We start from the raw sequence: 16,060 nt of genomic DNA, 5'->3' as shown, positions 1-16,060 counted from the left end.
TTCATATTTATCTTAAAACCAACATTTCATAATTTTTGCTAATTCTTTAAGTGAGTGTAATGGCTTCCTATAAAGATTGCTAGAAGTCTTCTACTTTCACCTTTTAATAGATGGGAATTGCCTGTATTTATAAAAAATTAACAATAATATATACTCATGATCCTTCTAATGATGATGAATACAGCCTTTAGTATTTTCCCAGATGATGAAATGTGGCATGCAATTTTGCACATTCATGTGACACCAACCCATAGGGACGAAAAGCCATAGTTTTCGTTAGATACAAATGGAACCAGAAGTGACAAGTTGCCTATGCCCCTGTAGAAGCATTCAACTAACAGTAAGAGTGACTCATAAAGGCAGGCATGCTCATCCATCAAAAATAAGACAAGGGCTTTCTAATGTATACTCCTGAGTACGAGTAAGACTGTGGAACAATGAGGGTTAAGTAATTTATGAATGATTTGTCTCTTTTTCCTCACCCAGAAAGAGAAATGATGGTAATCTGAGTTTTATACGAATCTTGGTAAATCTAAATTATAAAGTCATTTATGAGGGGTGTTCTTTAATTACAGAAAGCTAATGACAACAGTCTTTACTGATCTCTGTAATGTCCTGGGAAGGACTTAAATACAGAATGAGAACACAATGAATCCATAGTCAGTTTTTTATTTTATATCCCAGATTGAAATGGGAGACCACAAGAGCACAGGAATTTGGTGGAAACTCAGTTTCCTTCCCCCAGCTTCACAGTGAAATATTAGCAGAAATTAAGCTATGTTAATATTGTGGTCAAACCATGGTTATATATATATATTCATATGTAGGTCTTTGAAATATCTAGGTTTAACTTGACCATCCTACTCTTTCCTTTTGACCACAGGTATCCAATATAATAATTAGACGAGAACAAGAATTACTAATAAATCCATATGTTTCACACTTCATTGCCAGGGTTAGACGGTTAGACTAGTACTTGTTCCAAATATCTAGATAGCCACTTCTGATTATTATAATAAATATACAGTTTCAATCATAGAATACAGGAAATACAAAATCAGGTGTCAATTTTTCTCATAAAAATGCTTCTCTGCTTTAAACACATACTTAAATCTCATTGACTTAAATGGAATTTAAGCATGTGCTTAAATGCACGGCTGAATTGGGACCAGGGTACGAGAATGGCACACACAATCATCTCGTCCCAGAACTCTTAGGCCTTGTCTACACTGCCACTTTATAGCATTGCAACTTTCTCGCTCAGGGGTGTGAAAATACAGCCCCCTGAGTGCTGCAAGTTTCAGCGCTGTCAAGTGGCAGTGTAGACAGCACTGGTCGCTATTCCCCTCATGGAGGTAGTTTTTTGGAGCTCTCCCAGCACTGGTGCCACAACTACAAAGCCACGTTAAAGTGCTGCCGGAGCAGCACTTTAACATTGCTAGTGAAGACATGCCCTTACTCATATAAATCATCCCAGTGACGTAAACAGGGCTTATCACATGAGTGTTGCAGGAATCAGCCTTTATTGAGCATCTGTTCATCATATGAGTGGTAGTATTAGAAGAAGCTTTTGCCCTGCTTAGAAAAGGTGAGAATGAATGAAACGAGCAAAGGTTAAAGTTCAATTCTTTTCCTCAAATATGGCAGCTTACAGATACCAACCTATTTTTTTCACTTTACATGTGAAAACAATGCAACAGTGATTTACTTTTGTTCCATTTCAGGTTACTAAAAAGCAAAAAAGCAGAACAAGCATCTTTGGGACACAGGACTTTTTGAACCCCTTAATTGACAAATTCCTTCCTGTCCATTATTTTAAAATATTACATAGAACAGGCAACAAATACATAATTTGAGATGTTAATGTTTTTAAAAAGAAAAAAGTTCACATTTAATGTGGAAAAACTAATAGTAAATCATGTGAAAACATTTTATTAAAAGGATTAGGAAAAGAAAAAGGGGTCATATTGCGCCACTGACATTTAAGCAGAACTTCTTTTTGGAATCAATAGGAAGTTCTCCTTGAACATGATATAACATCATATAAACCAAAGACATTAACTTTAATTTAATCTGAACATTCCTCCTGACTTATTTACGCATCTTCTCCAAGGCTGGAGCCTATGCAGTTGTCAATACCTACTCAGCCACTATTGCATCTTTGACAACGTTCTCAACTATGGATTGCAGGTACTGGTATCTATCTCCTCTGTGTTGAAATTGTGACAGTAGATATTTATCTCATGAGTGAAAAGTGACAATGAGACATGAATGGATGAGCTAAAATTATTAAAATATTGGTTCAGATGTTGAAGGAGCTGAAGCTAAGATTCAGGAGCAGCTCTTATTTTATTAAAGTGTAGTTATTTCCTTCTTTCTACTCTTCTTTTTCTTTTTAATTTTTAAAATTCTTCGCCACTTGGTTTTTACCATCAAGGCTGCATTGAGAATTCAAAAGTTCCAGCTGTGACATATAGAAAAAAAACACTAGCACTCAAAAAAGAAGATGGAGTAAAGGCTAAGGACTGAATAACAGAGGAAAAAACTTTGCATAGCAGATGTGATAGTGAGAGGTCAAAATACAAATCCATGGGTAAACAGAATAAACTGCAGTAAAGGACTTTAGAAAGACCATGAAGAAGTTAAAGTTGTGATTGGTTGGTCATATCACAATAAGAGAAGAAGGAAGATGAATTGTAGCTGCAGTAGAACAGAGATGAGCACAATAAGGGCTGGCAGTAATAAAGACGACCTACAATACACAGTCACATTTTCTATTTCCTTATTCTTGTATATAAGGGCCGTTTGGCTATTCTGATTAACTGTAACTCTTTAGTTGTAAGATTATGGTTTAGCAACATTTAACTCTTAAAATATTGACACTGGATTGACTATATGTTTGCAATAACATTAGTATGTTATCAGCTGCAGTAGACATTTTCTGTCTCTGCACAAGTGATGGATAGAGTTAGTGATTCAAATAAAGGAGGACATGTAAATTTAGCATCATTCTATGGTTTCAACTAGGAGGGGACTGGAAGGATCAAGAAGGTGATAATGTAAGGGAGATCCTTCATCTCTTGGGGCAGTGTTACACACACACGGCTGATCAAAAATCATTACCAGCAACTGACTGTTCAGCAGCTTATGGAAAATGTGTTTGTGATTTTAGCTCATTTCCTAGTGAACATATATCCACAGCACCAAAATCATCCTAACTGACACCCCCATTGTCAATCTCAGCAGGGAGCCCAAAGACCAAAAGGACATGGAAACAGAACTACCTCCTCACATATTTATCCTATTACAGAAATAATGGTATGTTCCTATGGTGCTGTCAGTTTGGGTTGCCTCACATTAAAGATCCACAGCAGAAACAGAAAAAGGACATGAAAGTCTGAAATGAAAAGAGGGAATATGATTAAGTTATATAATATCAATGGTATAGAGAAGGGTAACTCCCACAACGTAAGAAAAAGAGGAAGCCTTAAATTAAGAGGAAAAAAGTAAAATGGATAAATTGAATTTAAAATTGGATTCATAGACATTGTCTATGAAAATCATTGTAACTGGATATTGAGACAAATAATTTGGACAACATTGTATCATAAGAGGGGCATTGTGAAACCACACCAAGGTAGAATAATCGGAGACATTCTTCTCCCAGACATGCAGAGGTAGCATGACCACCAATACATCCTCTTGCAGGTTGCAACTTACTTCCAGAAGCTGACCAATGTGTAGGGGTAGAAGAGTCATAGCCTTGTCCATATGTCTCTGTACACACAGGGGAGCAAGGAGAGAGAAGTACCTGCTCTCCCTAATGTGCAGGGGCCACAATTCTGCCTGGAAGGCTCCTTCAGCTCCCTTTCCCCTGATCCTTACCCACTTTCTTCACCCACATAAGAGCCAGGAGTAATCTGGCCCTTACTGAGTATCAGAAACTGTTTTAGATACTTATGGGCCTAATTCTCAGTTACACTAATGCCTCATTAGGTTCGTAGGGTACAGCTACACTGTGATAAAAGACCCATAGAGCAGCCATGATTCGGGCTCTCAGGGTCCAGGCTATAAAACTGTAGTGTAGACTTTCAGGCTCAGGCTGGAGACTGGCAGGGGTGCTGGGAGTGCGGCCTCATCCCCTGGCTTGAAGTGGTTTCCAACATATACAGAGTTTACAGTTTTGTTCAATGGCTCTGAGCACCCCCACTATAAAACTGTTCCAAGGCCACTGGAGCCAGGCTCTGAAAGTCAGAAGAGGGAGGGTCTCAGAGCTCAGGCTCTAGCCCAAGCCCAAATATCTATACTGCAATTTTTAGCCCTACAGCCAGAGCCCTGCAAATTGAGTCAGCTGACCCAAGAACTGCAACATTGCACTGCAGGGGTTTTATAGCAATGTAGACATGCCCATAAAAGCTAAGGCTAGAAGGGATTAGATCATCTAGTCTGATCTCCTTTATACGACAGGCCATTAACTTTCACCCAGTTACCCCTGCATTGAACTCAATAAGCTATCTTAGACCAAAGTATATATTTTTATAGCTAATGCATGTAGTCCAAAAAGGCAACCAGTCTTGATTTGAAGACATCAAGAGATAGAGTATCTGCCTCTCCTCTGGGTAATTTGTTCCAATTGTTAATGATCCTCGCTGATAAAAAATTGCACCTATTTTCTAATTTGAATTTCTCTGGCTGCAGCTTCTAGCCATTGGTTCTTATTGTGCCTTTCTCTGCGAGATTAAAGAGCCCATTAGTACCTGGTATGATCTCCCAGTGAAAGCACTTTTACACTGTAATCAAGTCACTTCTTATTCTGCTTTTTGAGAAGCTAAACAGAACCACTAAAGCAGGACGGGGTTTAACTAAAGTTCTCCTCTTTGTTGATTTTGGAATTATGGCTTTTTGGTACCTATTGAGCTCTTCTTAAAGAACTTCCACTTTCTTTCACATTTTTCTGCCTAAATTTTTCCTCCTAATTACCTTCACTCAATTATTCTCAGCTTTGGGAAATTAGCCCTTTTGAAGAAACAAATACATATTTTACTGGTTGGAATTGGTTTGCCCATATTGAATGTAACTGGGTTATTGGCTCTGGTCCCTAGACAACCACCAACTTCCAGTTCAGTGGTCAATTTATGTTTATCCATCGTAATGAGGTCCCATATAGTTTCTTCATGTTTGATACAATAACTTTTATGTTAGAAAATCATCATCTATAATTTTTAGAAACTGTAACGATATTTTTCTACTGGAGCATGATACTTCCAACATACATCTGCCAAACTGAAGTTCTCCATAATAACACAGTTTGTCTTCCCACATATCACAGACTGGTCTTTAAAATATAATTCATCCTGTTCCCTGGTTTGATTCGGTGGTCTGTATGCTCCCATTTAAACAGGTTTTTAACTGGGCATGAATAACAGTTACACTTATACTAAAGCACTTTTTAACACTGTCAGAGCCATATGAAGTGACCCTAGTGTAAATGAAAATCAGGCTCTTGCATGCATGCATAAGAAAAGCACCTAGAAGCTTGGTAGAATAGAATTTACATTGGCTTTCAATTCTCCTCCTGAACAGCACAAAGTTAAAAGAAAAATACACTGAGGGGGATCCATTCACAAAAAAATTTCCCCTTCTATAACAATACCTCAGAATCAGCTGCATTGTGGGTTTTATGTTTTCATCTGAAATATCCTTCATAAGCATAAAATTGAAGACTAGGTGCCACACCTTAAGCACTGGGAGAAAGTTGAGTCTCAATCCTTATGCAGTAAGAGCAAAGAGACACTGGTGTATGGTGTGGGGAAGTTTTTACTGCCTTCTTCTCCTCTGTTTGGCGGAAAAAATACTTCAGTCTCTAGGACTGTTAACTCATTGTCTTTCGAGATCCATAAAGAGAGACAAAAGTGTATGAGGTAATATATTTTATTACCATAAATTCACTTTTAAATGGGTTGAGAAAGTCTTCCAAAAAGACTTCAGAAAGGAGACAATTTGTTTTCCTCTATGGAAAAATTTACAATTATCTAATATAAAAATAGTAAGAAAAGGGTACTTTAATCAAAACATAGGTACACCTTGTGACATTTTGGATAACAATTACCATTTTTTTCAGTTTACTTGTTTATTAGTTTTTGCTTTCTCTCAAAAGAATTCAAAAACAGTCACTGGCGTATACTGGATTTATATTGCTCATCCCAGAGTTCCCTAATTTGACAAGATGTCTAAGTAAATTTCAACATATTTTTTTTTACTTTTTTCATGCTGAGAGGTGCTTATTTTTTAAAATTTCAGCACAGTGGTCTGAACAAGAGAGAGACAGTTTTGCGTCAAAAAAGTGTATCTGAAAAATAAAGGCACAGACTTTTATCTGTCCCAATAGACCTAAATTTGACCATTGGATGTCCCATTTCCACATTATGACTCCTATCTGGCAACTATTTAGATACCTGTTCAATTTGACTATCATGAGTAGCCTTGTATTACAACTTGTATTCAGATAAAAAAAAAGTGTATCACATATAGAAATGAGAGAAAAGTATGGCAGAGCATTAAAATTTTACACCAAGTTAGGAAAAACAATCATTTTTTGCTCTTACTAATGTATTGTCCTGATTTTTTCAGGACTGTAGAAATTAAGTAATAATGAATTCATTATTACAGGCTACATTTTACCACCATACATGGCTTATCACTGAAAAGTGACTCAGGAGGTCTGTTTTGGGCTGAAACACTTAGATGATGACATGTGAGTTTGTTCCAAACTGCCAAATATTCTTAACTCCAGGTCACAGATCAGTAAGATTATCCTGTTTCAGACTGAGGAATGCCAAAAGGAGGTGTAGTCAAGCTAAAGTGGCATTTTTCATGCATCATACCACTGATTCAGTTACTATCATTTGAAAACAGTTTACCTGAAGGCCATTTCACACCTCAGCTGGAATTATTCGTTCACCTTGTCTAATGGTAATAGATAGGTTGCTTCTGTTTGTAAAAGTATATATCAAAATGTAAATATTCTAGTTCAAAAACCTGCAACCAATTCTTCACCATCTGAGATCCGGGCTAATCCCATAATTAATTCTGTTTCATAAAAAGACAGATGTGTCAAAAACTTGTGCTATACAGTCCAGTTCCTATATGTCATGCTATTCAAAAGGAAATTGTACACCTGGCCTTATGCATGCACTTGAATCTCCAAAGATAAAAAGCAACACCCAGCATGAACGAAGTCTGATTTCTATCTAATGGATAATTTGATGTCATCTTGGGAACTGGCCAGTGTTAAGGGTAACAAAAATGGGTGTTTATTATACTTTGTGAATAGCATGTGCAAGTGAAAAGAACAAAAGTGGTTTGGTTTTTTTTCAAAAGTATCAGAAAGGGGTTTCCACATACTGGCAAGTGACAGGCATGCTGTTCAAGTGGAAGAGTTAACATCCATAATTTATTTGGCTGTGAAATACTACAAGAATAGCACTGATATGGCAGAAAATTTGCCAAAAAAAACCCAGATATGCAACATGATTTTAATTCAACAAAACACATTTTACACACCACAAAATGTTGCATTCCCTGATGCACTTTTTAAAAAAATTCTCAATGACAACAAATAAAACTTCTTGGAGAGTTGCACACACAAGTTACATGGTCTTTCATATATTTGTGATACTGTTGGCTACATTTGAGGGAAACATCCAGAATCTTGGAGTAATTTTTCAGACAACCCATTGGGCATTTTGTCTTTCAGTAGAAATATAAATGTGATTCATAAAATGCTATCCCAAGACAGCAAGATGATTGTTATAACTTTATGTCACGAAAACATCACGAAAGCCTGTTGTGTGTTTGGCAGCCAGAATACACAAAATAATTTCAGTATAGTCCCCAATAAGGCCCCAGTTATTGGTTAAACACTGACCACATGTTATGGAAAAAGAGATGTGTAACCCCTCCTACAGATAGATCAAAACGGTTAGAATATACATTTGTGATACTGAGCAATTTGCTAGCAGTTGCTCTGTTTTACTCATGAACAGACATCCACTGAATATTGGGGTTAAAGTAAAGACAGTATTATTTTGCCCTAAATACTATATGGCTCAGTATATACTGTATATACAAGTATCTTGCTTATTCTTTTATTTCGATTGTCTATAGACGTTTTATTTTATATATTTGTGTATATATTTATTGCCTGTCATTAATACATTCCTCCAGATTTTAAGAATTTTAATATTTAAAGTCAACTACTGCAAAACATATAAATTATTGCTTACCATGGCTAATATTCCCAAGTAACAATGTCTTAAACAACAGGCCAAAAAAACCTGACTGAAATTTCCTATATTAGAAAGACAGAAAATTTATCTAGTTTCAGCAAATGTCAAATCAGTGGCTATTGCTTTTAAGATTAATAAAAGATATAATGGTTTCTAGATAGTCTCTAAACAAAGATTACTGTGAATGGAGAAGTGATTTACCAATAGTTACCGCAATGAAATTTCTTTAAAGGTTACAATCATCAGTTATTTAGCTGAAACACTGCTGAGAACGGCTGGTCATTTCTTGAATAATGCATAATGTTCATTGTAGACTTGATCTGTATTATAACAATACAGATATTTCTAAAATAATGGAGAAAACTATCTGTTACTTTCCAATTGCTTAATGTATCATTTCCATGAAGTAATTGACTCTGGAAATATTACACAACATCACCTAAGCGTTCTTTTTGCAACTGCAACTTGGAATAATCTATACAAAATGAGCATAAGAAAACAAACTCATCAGCCTTTATAGACTTTTAAGAAAAGCTGTGATGAATACAGGGCAGAGTAAAGGACCTTTCTGAAACAGTAAATTAAAATGATTAAATTGCTGTATGTAGTTGAGGACAAATTTAAAACTAAGCTTTGAAATTTAATTATTATCATGAACAGACCATCACATTTGAAGGGGGAAAAAAAGCAGCTGCCTACACAGTGTAAGTACTTCTTATATAATTTTCCAAACGCCTTTAGGGTCTATTCAAGAAATTGCTTGGGGACGCACAAAGTACAATGTCTTGCATTTTATTGTAGGATTATGAACCACACTTCATACGATGCTGCAGGCTATTTATGTGAGCTTGTTTATCCATATGAACTTCTTCAAGGGCAGTAGAAAAAGACCTTAATAAATGAAAATGAATTTCTTTTGATGTAATTTCATGAATGTTTGATCGGAATGCGTAACAGGTTTATGTTCAAGGAGAACTAGTGAAGTAATAAAATATACATGCAATGTACAGTTGAACCTGCTTATAATGAATTCACACATAATGAAACACCATTTACTAGTACAGTGAAGTAGAGTGAAAGCTCCACATTATTTCAAGGCACTGCAATGTGTAAAATAAAATCCTACTTAGTAATAGTGAACTTCCACTTAAAAAAAAAGGATTACTTCTTCTAAAATTGCAGCAGTAGAGCCTCCAATTGGGTGGAGACACAGCATTAAAATATTTCATTCTGCTTTTTTGTAGGCAGAAGCATGGGTGAACCTGAGTCAGAGTGCTTATATTTAAATATGTTCCTGTCTGACAGTGACCAGTGTTCAAATCTGTTTTGGAATAAAAATAAATGTGACACTGAAAAAGGAGAGTGGATACTATGAAAACTTACACAAGATTTTTTAAACCATGACCCAGAGACCTGCAGAAATCAGACATTCTGTACCACAGAAGAGCCAAAGCCCGTTGCCAACTGTGTCCACATATCTATTCAGGGGACACCATCTAATCACATCAGCCTAACTATCAGAGGCTCCTTCACCTGCACATCTACCAATGTGATATATGCCATCATGTGCCAGCAATGCCCCTCTGCCATGTACATATTGGTCAAACTGGACAGTCTCTACGTAAAAGAATAAATGGACACAAATCAGACGTCAAGAATTATAACATTCAAAAACCAGTCGGAGAACACTTCAATCTCTTTGGTCACTCGATTACAGACCTAAAAGTGGCAATTCTTCAACAAAAAAACTTCAAAAACAGACTGCAGCGATAGACTGCTGAATTGGAATTAATTTGCAAATCGGATACAATTTACTTAGGCTTGAATAAAGACTGGGAGTGGATGGGTCATTACACAAAGTAAAACTATTTCCCCATGTTTATTCCCCCCCCGCCCCCGGTTCCTCAAATGTTCTTGTCAACTGCTGGAAATGGCCCACCTTGATTATCACTATGAAAGGTCCCCTCCCCCCAGCTCTCCTGCTGGTAATAGCTCACCTTACCTGATCACTCTTGTTACAGTGTGTATGGTAACACCCATTGTTTCATGTTCTCTATGAATATGAATCTCTCCACTGTATTTTCCACTGAATGCATCTGATGAAGTGAGCTGTAGCTCATGATAACTAGTCATATTCTTACACTTTGAATGATGTCATTTCCATTCTTTCAGGAAAAATATTACATGGCAGATGGTATAAATTGACATATATGAATAGGGACAAACATGTATGATCCCTAGATCATTAGTCTGAAAGTACATTGTTTTTTGCCCTCCCTGTCTATCTCCTTCCAGTCTAAAATTATGACATTTTTCACCTAATATTCTTTCTTCTAGCAAGAAGGGCATTTGAAAGCTGCCTACATAGCCAATACTAATACCAATGTACAGCCAGCTGTCAAGTGCTGATCTACAAAGTCAGAGATTCCTATCTGTCCCTTAGAGGTGGCCACTTCTGATGCCTCCAACGAGATACAGCCTTATACCATATAGTCCAGTCCAGTGTTTCAAGTGTATAACTAACAACAACAGGTAGAAAACGAAGGGTTAATGATATTGTGCTCAACCTAAAATGTAAAAATTAATGGCCAAAATAAAACAGAATGAAATTCTGTTCTGCCAAAGGCAGACCAGAGATCTGACAACCACATTTTTAAAGGCTTTCAGTATCTCTAACTTCATTAAAAATTGTTACATTAATAACAGAAAGGGAGATCACACTTATCTGCCTGAGAAAAGGTAGGATTTAAAGATGACACTAAAAATGTCAGTCTTAAAAGATTATACTCATCACCTGAAATACTGTACAAGACCGATTTTCATATATGGGTTCTAAAATAAGGCTAACAGCCCCTGGGCTTGGGTGCTCCAATGGGTACACAAGTCAGAAATACCCATTTTATTTATCTAACTGCTCATTTGAACACACAGTTTAGATGCTCACATTTGAAACTAGGTCCATTTTGGCTAAATTTCTAATTACGTTAGCTCAGAGGTCAAAATATTTTATGACTATAACAATAAGAAAATAAATGAAATTCAGGTCTTCATTTTGGTGACTGACAAAATTTGAAGTGCTTGAATTTACTGTTAACCTGAATTCAGTTTTTAATATACCATACAATTAATGACCCCAAGCCAAGAAATGTTACCATGCTCCACCCAAAATCATCTTTTTGTACAGTATGAAAATAAAAAAAACACAATAACTGCAAATCACTTTACAACAAATCATTTAATCTCCATCTCCCAGAAACCTTACTGCTATCATAGTTATACTGACAAGTTTGTTTTAAAATAAAATATAAATAGAATAAGAGGTTTATTTCACCTTCACATGGTGTCTTTCTCATGCAGACCTCAGATTTCCACATTTGTATCCCTTTAAAGGATTTGATATGCAGGGAAAGAAGAAAGGATGATGGTAAAAATTTCAATTTAGATATTACTACAGGCTGCCACAATCCATACTAAACAATATGCTATTTTCATACCTTTTACTGATGTGTTGGGTGGAGGTCCTTCCATTCTCAAGTTCCATGGAGGATCCCCCTGATTAGCAAAGTCCCTCATTTTCAGATAGCTAATTGTAAGTCGGATGATGGATGCCTTGTCAAGCTGACTTGTAATGGCTGCAGGGAGCGGCAACAACTTTGCCAACTCGTAGAATTCAAAATTTTCCTTTCCCCGGCGAGAGCGAGCAGCATCTCGGGACTTTTCCTTTCGCAAGGCTTGTAAACTGAAACAAAACAACAAAGGAGGACATTCATCAGTATTAGTGTTCTGTCACATTTAACCCACTTGCTTTCAATGATGAATTCCTATACAAATTACCAACATTTTCCAAATACTGACATGTACAGATATGCAATTTTCAGGATAGAATTCAACAATACTGTACTCTTTAAATATTTGAATGCTAATGATGGTGTTTACCTTTCAGTAGTAGCAAGCAAGTTAAGTAATCATTCTTAATTCAGTTCTGTCATCCTTTAAGCCTGACCGCCCTGACCATCAACCAGTCTCACCCATTCACAGGGCAGCTGGATTTGCCAGGGGTTTCCCTGGATGGATTAAAAGGGCTCCTTATCTATCCTGGACCAATCAGAGTCCAGCTTTGTGTCAAGTTCTACCAAAGGTCATATCTCTGGCTCTAAGAAGCCCTCTTATTAAGCCTCATTATGAGAAACTGGGGGAAGAGCAAAAGGCCACTCACATTATCCTCCCACCATCCATGTGTTTTGGGAGATGTCTTAGCCAAGCAGTTGTCCCTTATCCTTGGGATATTTGTATTGCCATTTAATTGCTTACTGTATGTTATTGTTATGTTGACTAGCCACTGCATTTTCTTTTTGTTCAGATGAAGCTAGAATCCTATTTAGGTTTCCACTAGCTCAAGTTTGTTATGTTGCAACTTTGGTGCGGACATGGTCTTTGCAGAAGATAAATTTATTCAGCAGCTCTGGCCGGCACAGTAGGAAAGAAGGGGTATCTATCTCCCATAAATGTGGGATGCAACGTAGAGGCAGAGGAAGAACAACATGAATGGGTGGGTGTCGAGGAATAGAAGGGGGAGAGATCACCCTGACTTCTTCTTTTCAGCCCAATCATGGGCACTGCAGTGGCTGCTCCTGCACCTCCAGGTCCTGCTCTTGCCTCTGCCCCCCATGTGATTATACAGTTGCTACCTCCTGATTGGTGTAGGTGTGCCCTGTCCCCACACACTGCTGGAGAAGTGCCTGCCCAGAACCTGATTATCTCTCAACTCCCAAACCATCAGCCAATGAGGAGGCAGTAACTGGAACTGGGTGGTATAAGGTGGTGTCAGAGGGGAAGTACAGCTGAGCTGGGACCAAAGCATGGATATGGAGGCAGAAACATAATTCAGTCCCCACAATGTTTACTTTGCGCCCCTCTGCCCTACCAGTTCCACTGCCCCTGGTTCAATATGCAGCTCTGACGAAGAGACCCACTGGCGGAGACTGCCTGGAGCCTCTCAGTAGTGGCTCTAACCATCTCTGTGGAGGTGGAACATGGCTTGTGGTACATGCCTGGGTAAGCCGGATAGTATTTCTGAATAAGTACCCAGACTTTGGTTATGACCTTGGTGTCTGCCATTCAGTACCACGTGTGGCTTATGCTTGGGCTGAGCCATTACAACTCCCCTTTGCTGGAAAGACTATGTTCATTGCCTTCCTTCATTTGTTTACATTCTTGTTTGTTTAATAAAGATATGGCTATTTCTTTCTATTTCCAAACTAATTTGAATCTTTGGGCTTGGCTAAACTTACATTTTATAGCGCTCTAACTTCCTGGCTCAGGGGTGAGAAAAATCACGCCCCTGAGCGCAGCAAGTCAGAGTGCTTTAAAGCGCTAGTGTAAAGAGGCTCCCAGCGCTCGGAGCTAATCCCCTCGTGGAGGTGGATTGCCAGGAGCTCCGGGAAAGCTCTTTCCCAGGGCTCGCGAGCGAGCGCACTTCAAAGCACTGCCGCTGGAGCGCACCCATGACGGTGCTTTGAAGTTTCCAGTGTAGCCATGCCCTTTGAGAAGATTACTGGCCCAGTGGATGGGGTTGGGGAGGGAAGCTGCAGAAGTGATATATCTTGATTTAAGTAAAGTTTTTACCACAGTCCCACATGACAGTCTCATAAGTAAACAACGGAAATGTGGTCTAAATGTAATTACTATAAGGTGGGTTCATAACCACTTAAACACTGTACACAAAGAGTAGTTATCAATGATTTATTGTCAAACTGGAAGGACACATCTATTGGGGAACTGAAAGGATCTGTCTTGGGTCCAGTATTATTTATAACATTTTTATTAATGACCTGGAAAGTGGAATGGAGAATATGCTTATAAAATTTGTGGCACTGGAAGGAGTTACAAGCATTTTGGAGGACAGGGTTAGAATTCAAAATTACCTTGATAAACTGGAGAATTGGTCTGAAATCAAAAAGATGAAGTTCAATAAAGACAAGTGCAAAATACTTCACTTAGGAAAGCAAACTCAACTGCACAAATAAAAAATGGGGAATAACTGGCTAGGTGGTCATTCTGGATTTGGGGGTTACAGCGGATCACAAATTGAATATGAGGTCAGCAATATGATGCAGTTGCAACAAAGGTTAATATTTGGGGGTGTTTTAACAACAGCATCATATGTAAGATACAGGAGGTAATTGTCCCCACTGTGCTTCGTACTGGTGAGGCCTCAGCAGGAGTACTGTGTCCAATTCTGGGCGCCACACTTTAGGAAACATGGACAAATTGGAGAGAGTCCAGAGGAGATCAACAAATATAATAAAAGATTTAGAAAACTTGACCTATGAGGAAAGGTTAAAAAAAACTGTCCATGTTTAGTCTTGAGAAAGGAAGACTGAGTCTTCAAATATGCTAACAGTTGTTCTAAAGAGGACAATGACCAATTGTTCTCCATGTCCACTGAAGCATGGACAAGAAGTAATTGGCTCAATCTGCAGCAAAGGAGATTTAGGTTAAGTGTGAGGAACAACTTTCTAAATTGGATAGTTAAGCACTTGTATATGCTTCCAAGGGTGTTTGTGGTATCCCCATAACTGAACATTTTTGAGAACAGGTTACACAAATAGCTGCCAGGAATGGCCTAGATGTACATGGTCTTGCTTCAGCATGGCATATGGGATGTACCACCATTATTTTTCTCTCTCAGCCAAGAAGGAACCAAGCCCAACTAGTTTAACACAGCATAGGGGCATACTCAAGCCCCAAGCCAAGTTTGAGAAGTCCAGTAGAGCTGTAAGCATGCTCAGACTTATTTTCTACAGCTGCACAACCTATTCTCAGTAGTGTTTAGTTTTAGTGAATCACATAGACAGGGCTTATTCTGCGGGCACAACTGAAGAGTCCCACTACCTCTTTTACCCAATGGCTTTTTTGGTGGAACCCCTGAATAATTGGTCATATCCAGTTGCTTTACCCTGCTAAGGCACCACGATGCAGACAGAAAGTTGAGGTTTTACTCTGACGTAGAGGAATCCTCAAGGGACATAAAGGTTCAGCTTACTCATTTTCTCACTTCATAGAGAGGAGGAGGAGAGGTGAGACTGGAGCATGGAATACTCCAGGAGATACACTGAAGTGCTCCACCCTATGGACCTACTCAATTTGGCACAAATTAGAACAATCCTTAAACTCTAAATTATATCAAGAGCCATTACAGGTCCCACCAGCTCCAGAATTAGAGGAGCAGAAGAGTTCCTTAGAGCACCCTTTCAATCACCTCCTTTCCTTCAGCTACTCTGAGGACTGAACCATCATATTTAATATTTATATAATGTCCTGTACAGGACTGAGCACATTGCTGGCATTTAATAAATATTATTAATCATCCCCCTTTGCATATTTTCTTATGTATAGTAGTGACAACTAAAATGAGCACACATTTGGGGAAAAGATCTAGTATTTTTTAAAGTTAAATCTCTGGCACTGTGACTTCACAGAATGACATCAAAATACAAAAAGAAAAAGGTTTTCAATTGTCACCACTGGATCCACACATACTTTTTAAAAAATTATTATTATTATTATTATTACAGAGACCCATACGACAAACTCAGAGTGGTACCCATGTGGTCAATTGTGTTGTACCCTTTCACCCTCTGCCCACTAATCCATTTCCACTGGGACTTTTTCTCACATTCCAGATATCTGACAAGCTTCAACAGTCAACATCTTGTTTTTAAAACAACATGCACGAGAATGTTTTCCTTCTTTCCCTCCAATGGGGCATT

At 38.0% G+C, this 16,060-nt stretch overlaps 1 protein-coding gene across 5 annotated transcripts in view; it reads right to left on the bottom strand.

Annotated features, from left to right (window-relative positions):
* Positions 1-16,060, bottom strand: part of NPAS3 (neuronal PAS domain protein 3) — an 843,593-nt gene that overhangs the window by 576,902 nt on the left and 250,631 nt on the right. For 4 of the 5 annotated variants that reach the window (XM_073348988.2, XM_073348990.2, XM_073348991.1 and 1 more), the window contains 2 exons: positions 11,783-12,027; positions 11,620-11,670 (listed from right to left, as the gene is read on the bottom strand). In XM_073348988.2, the coding sequence (XP_073205089.1) occupies positions 11,620-11,670; positions 11,783-12,027 (296 nt within the window). The remainder of the gene's footprint in view (positions 1-11,619; positions 11,671-11,782; positions 12,028-16,060) is intronic. The other variant, XM_073348989.2, reaches the window with a different exon arrangement.

Source organism: Lepidochelys kempii, chromosome 6 (genome assembly GCF_965140285.1).
Source record: "Lepidochelys kempii isolate rLepKem1 chromosome 6, rLepKem1.hap1, whole genome shotgun sequence".
In the NCBI taxonomy this organism is placed as follows: domain Eukaryota; kingdom Metazoa; phylum Chordata; order Testudines; family Cheloniidae; genus Lepidochelys; species Lepidochelys kempii.
This window is presented reverse-complemented; position numbering and strand designations above follow the sequence as displayed.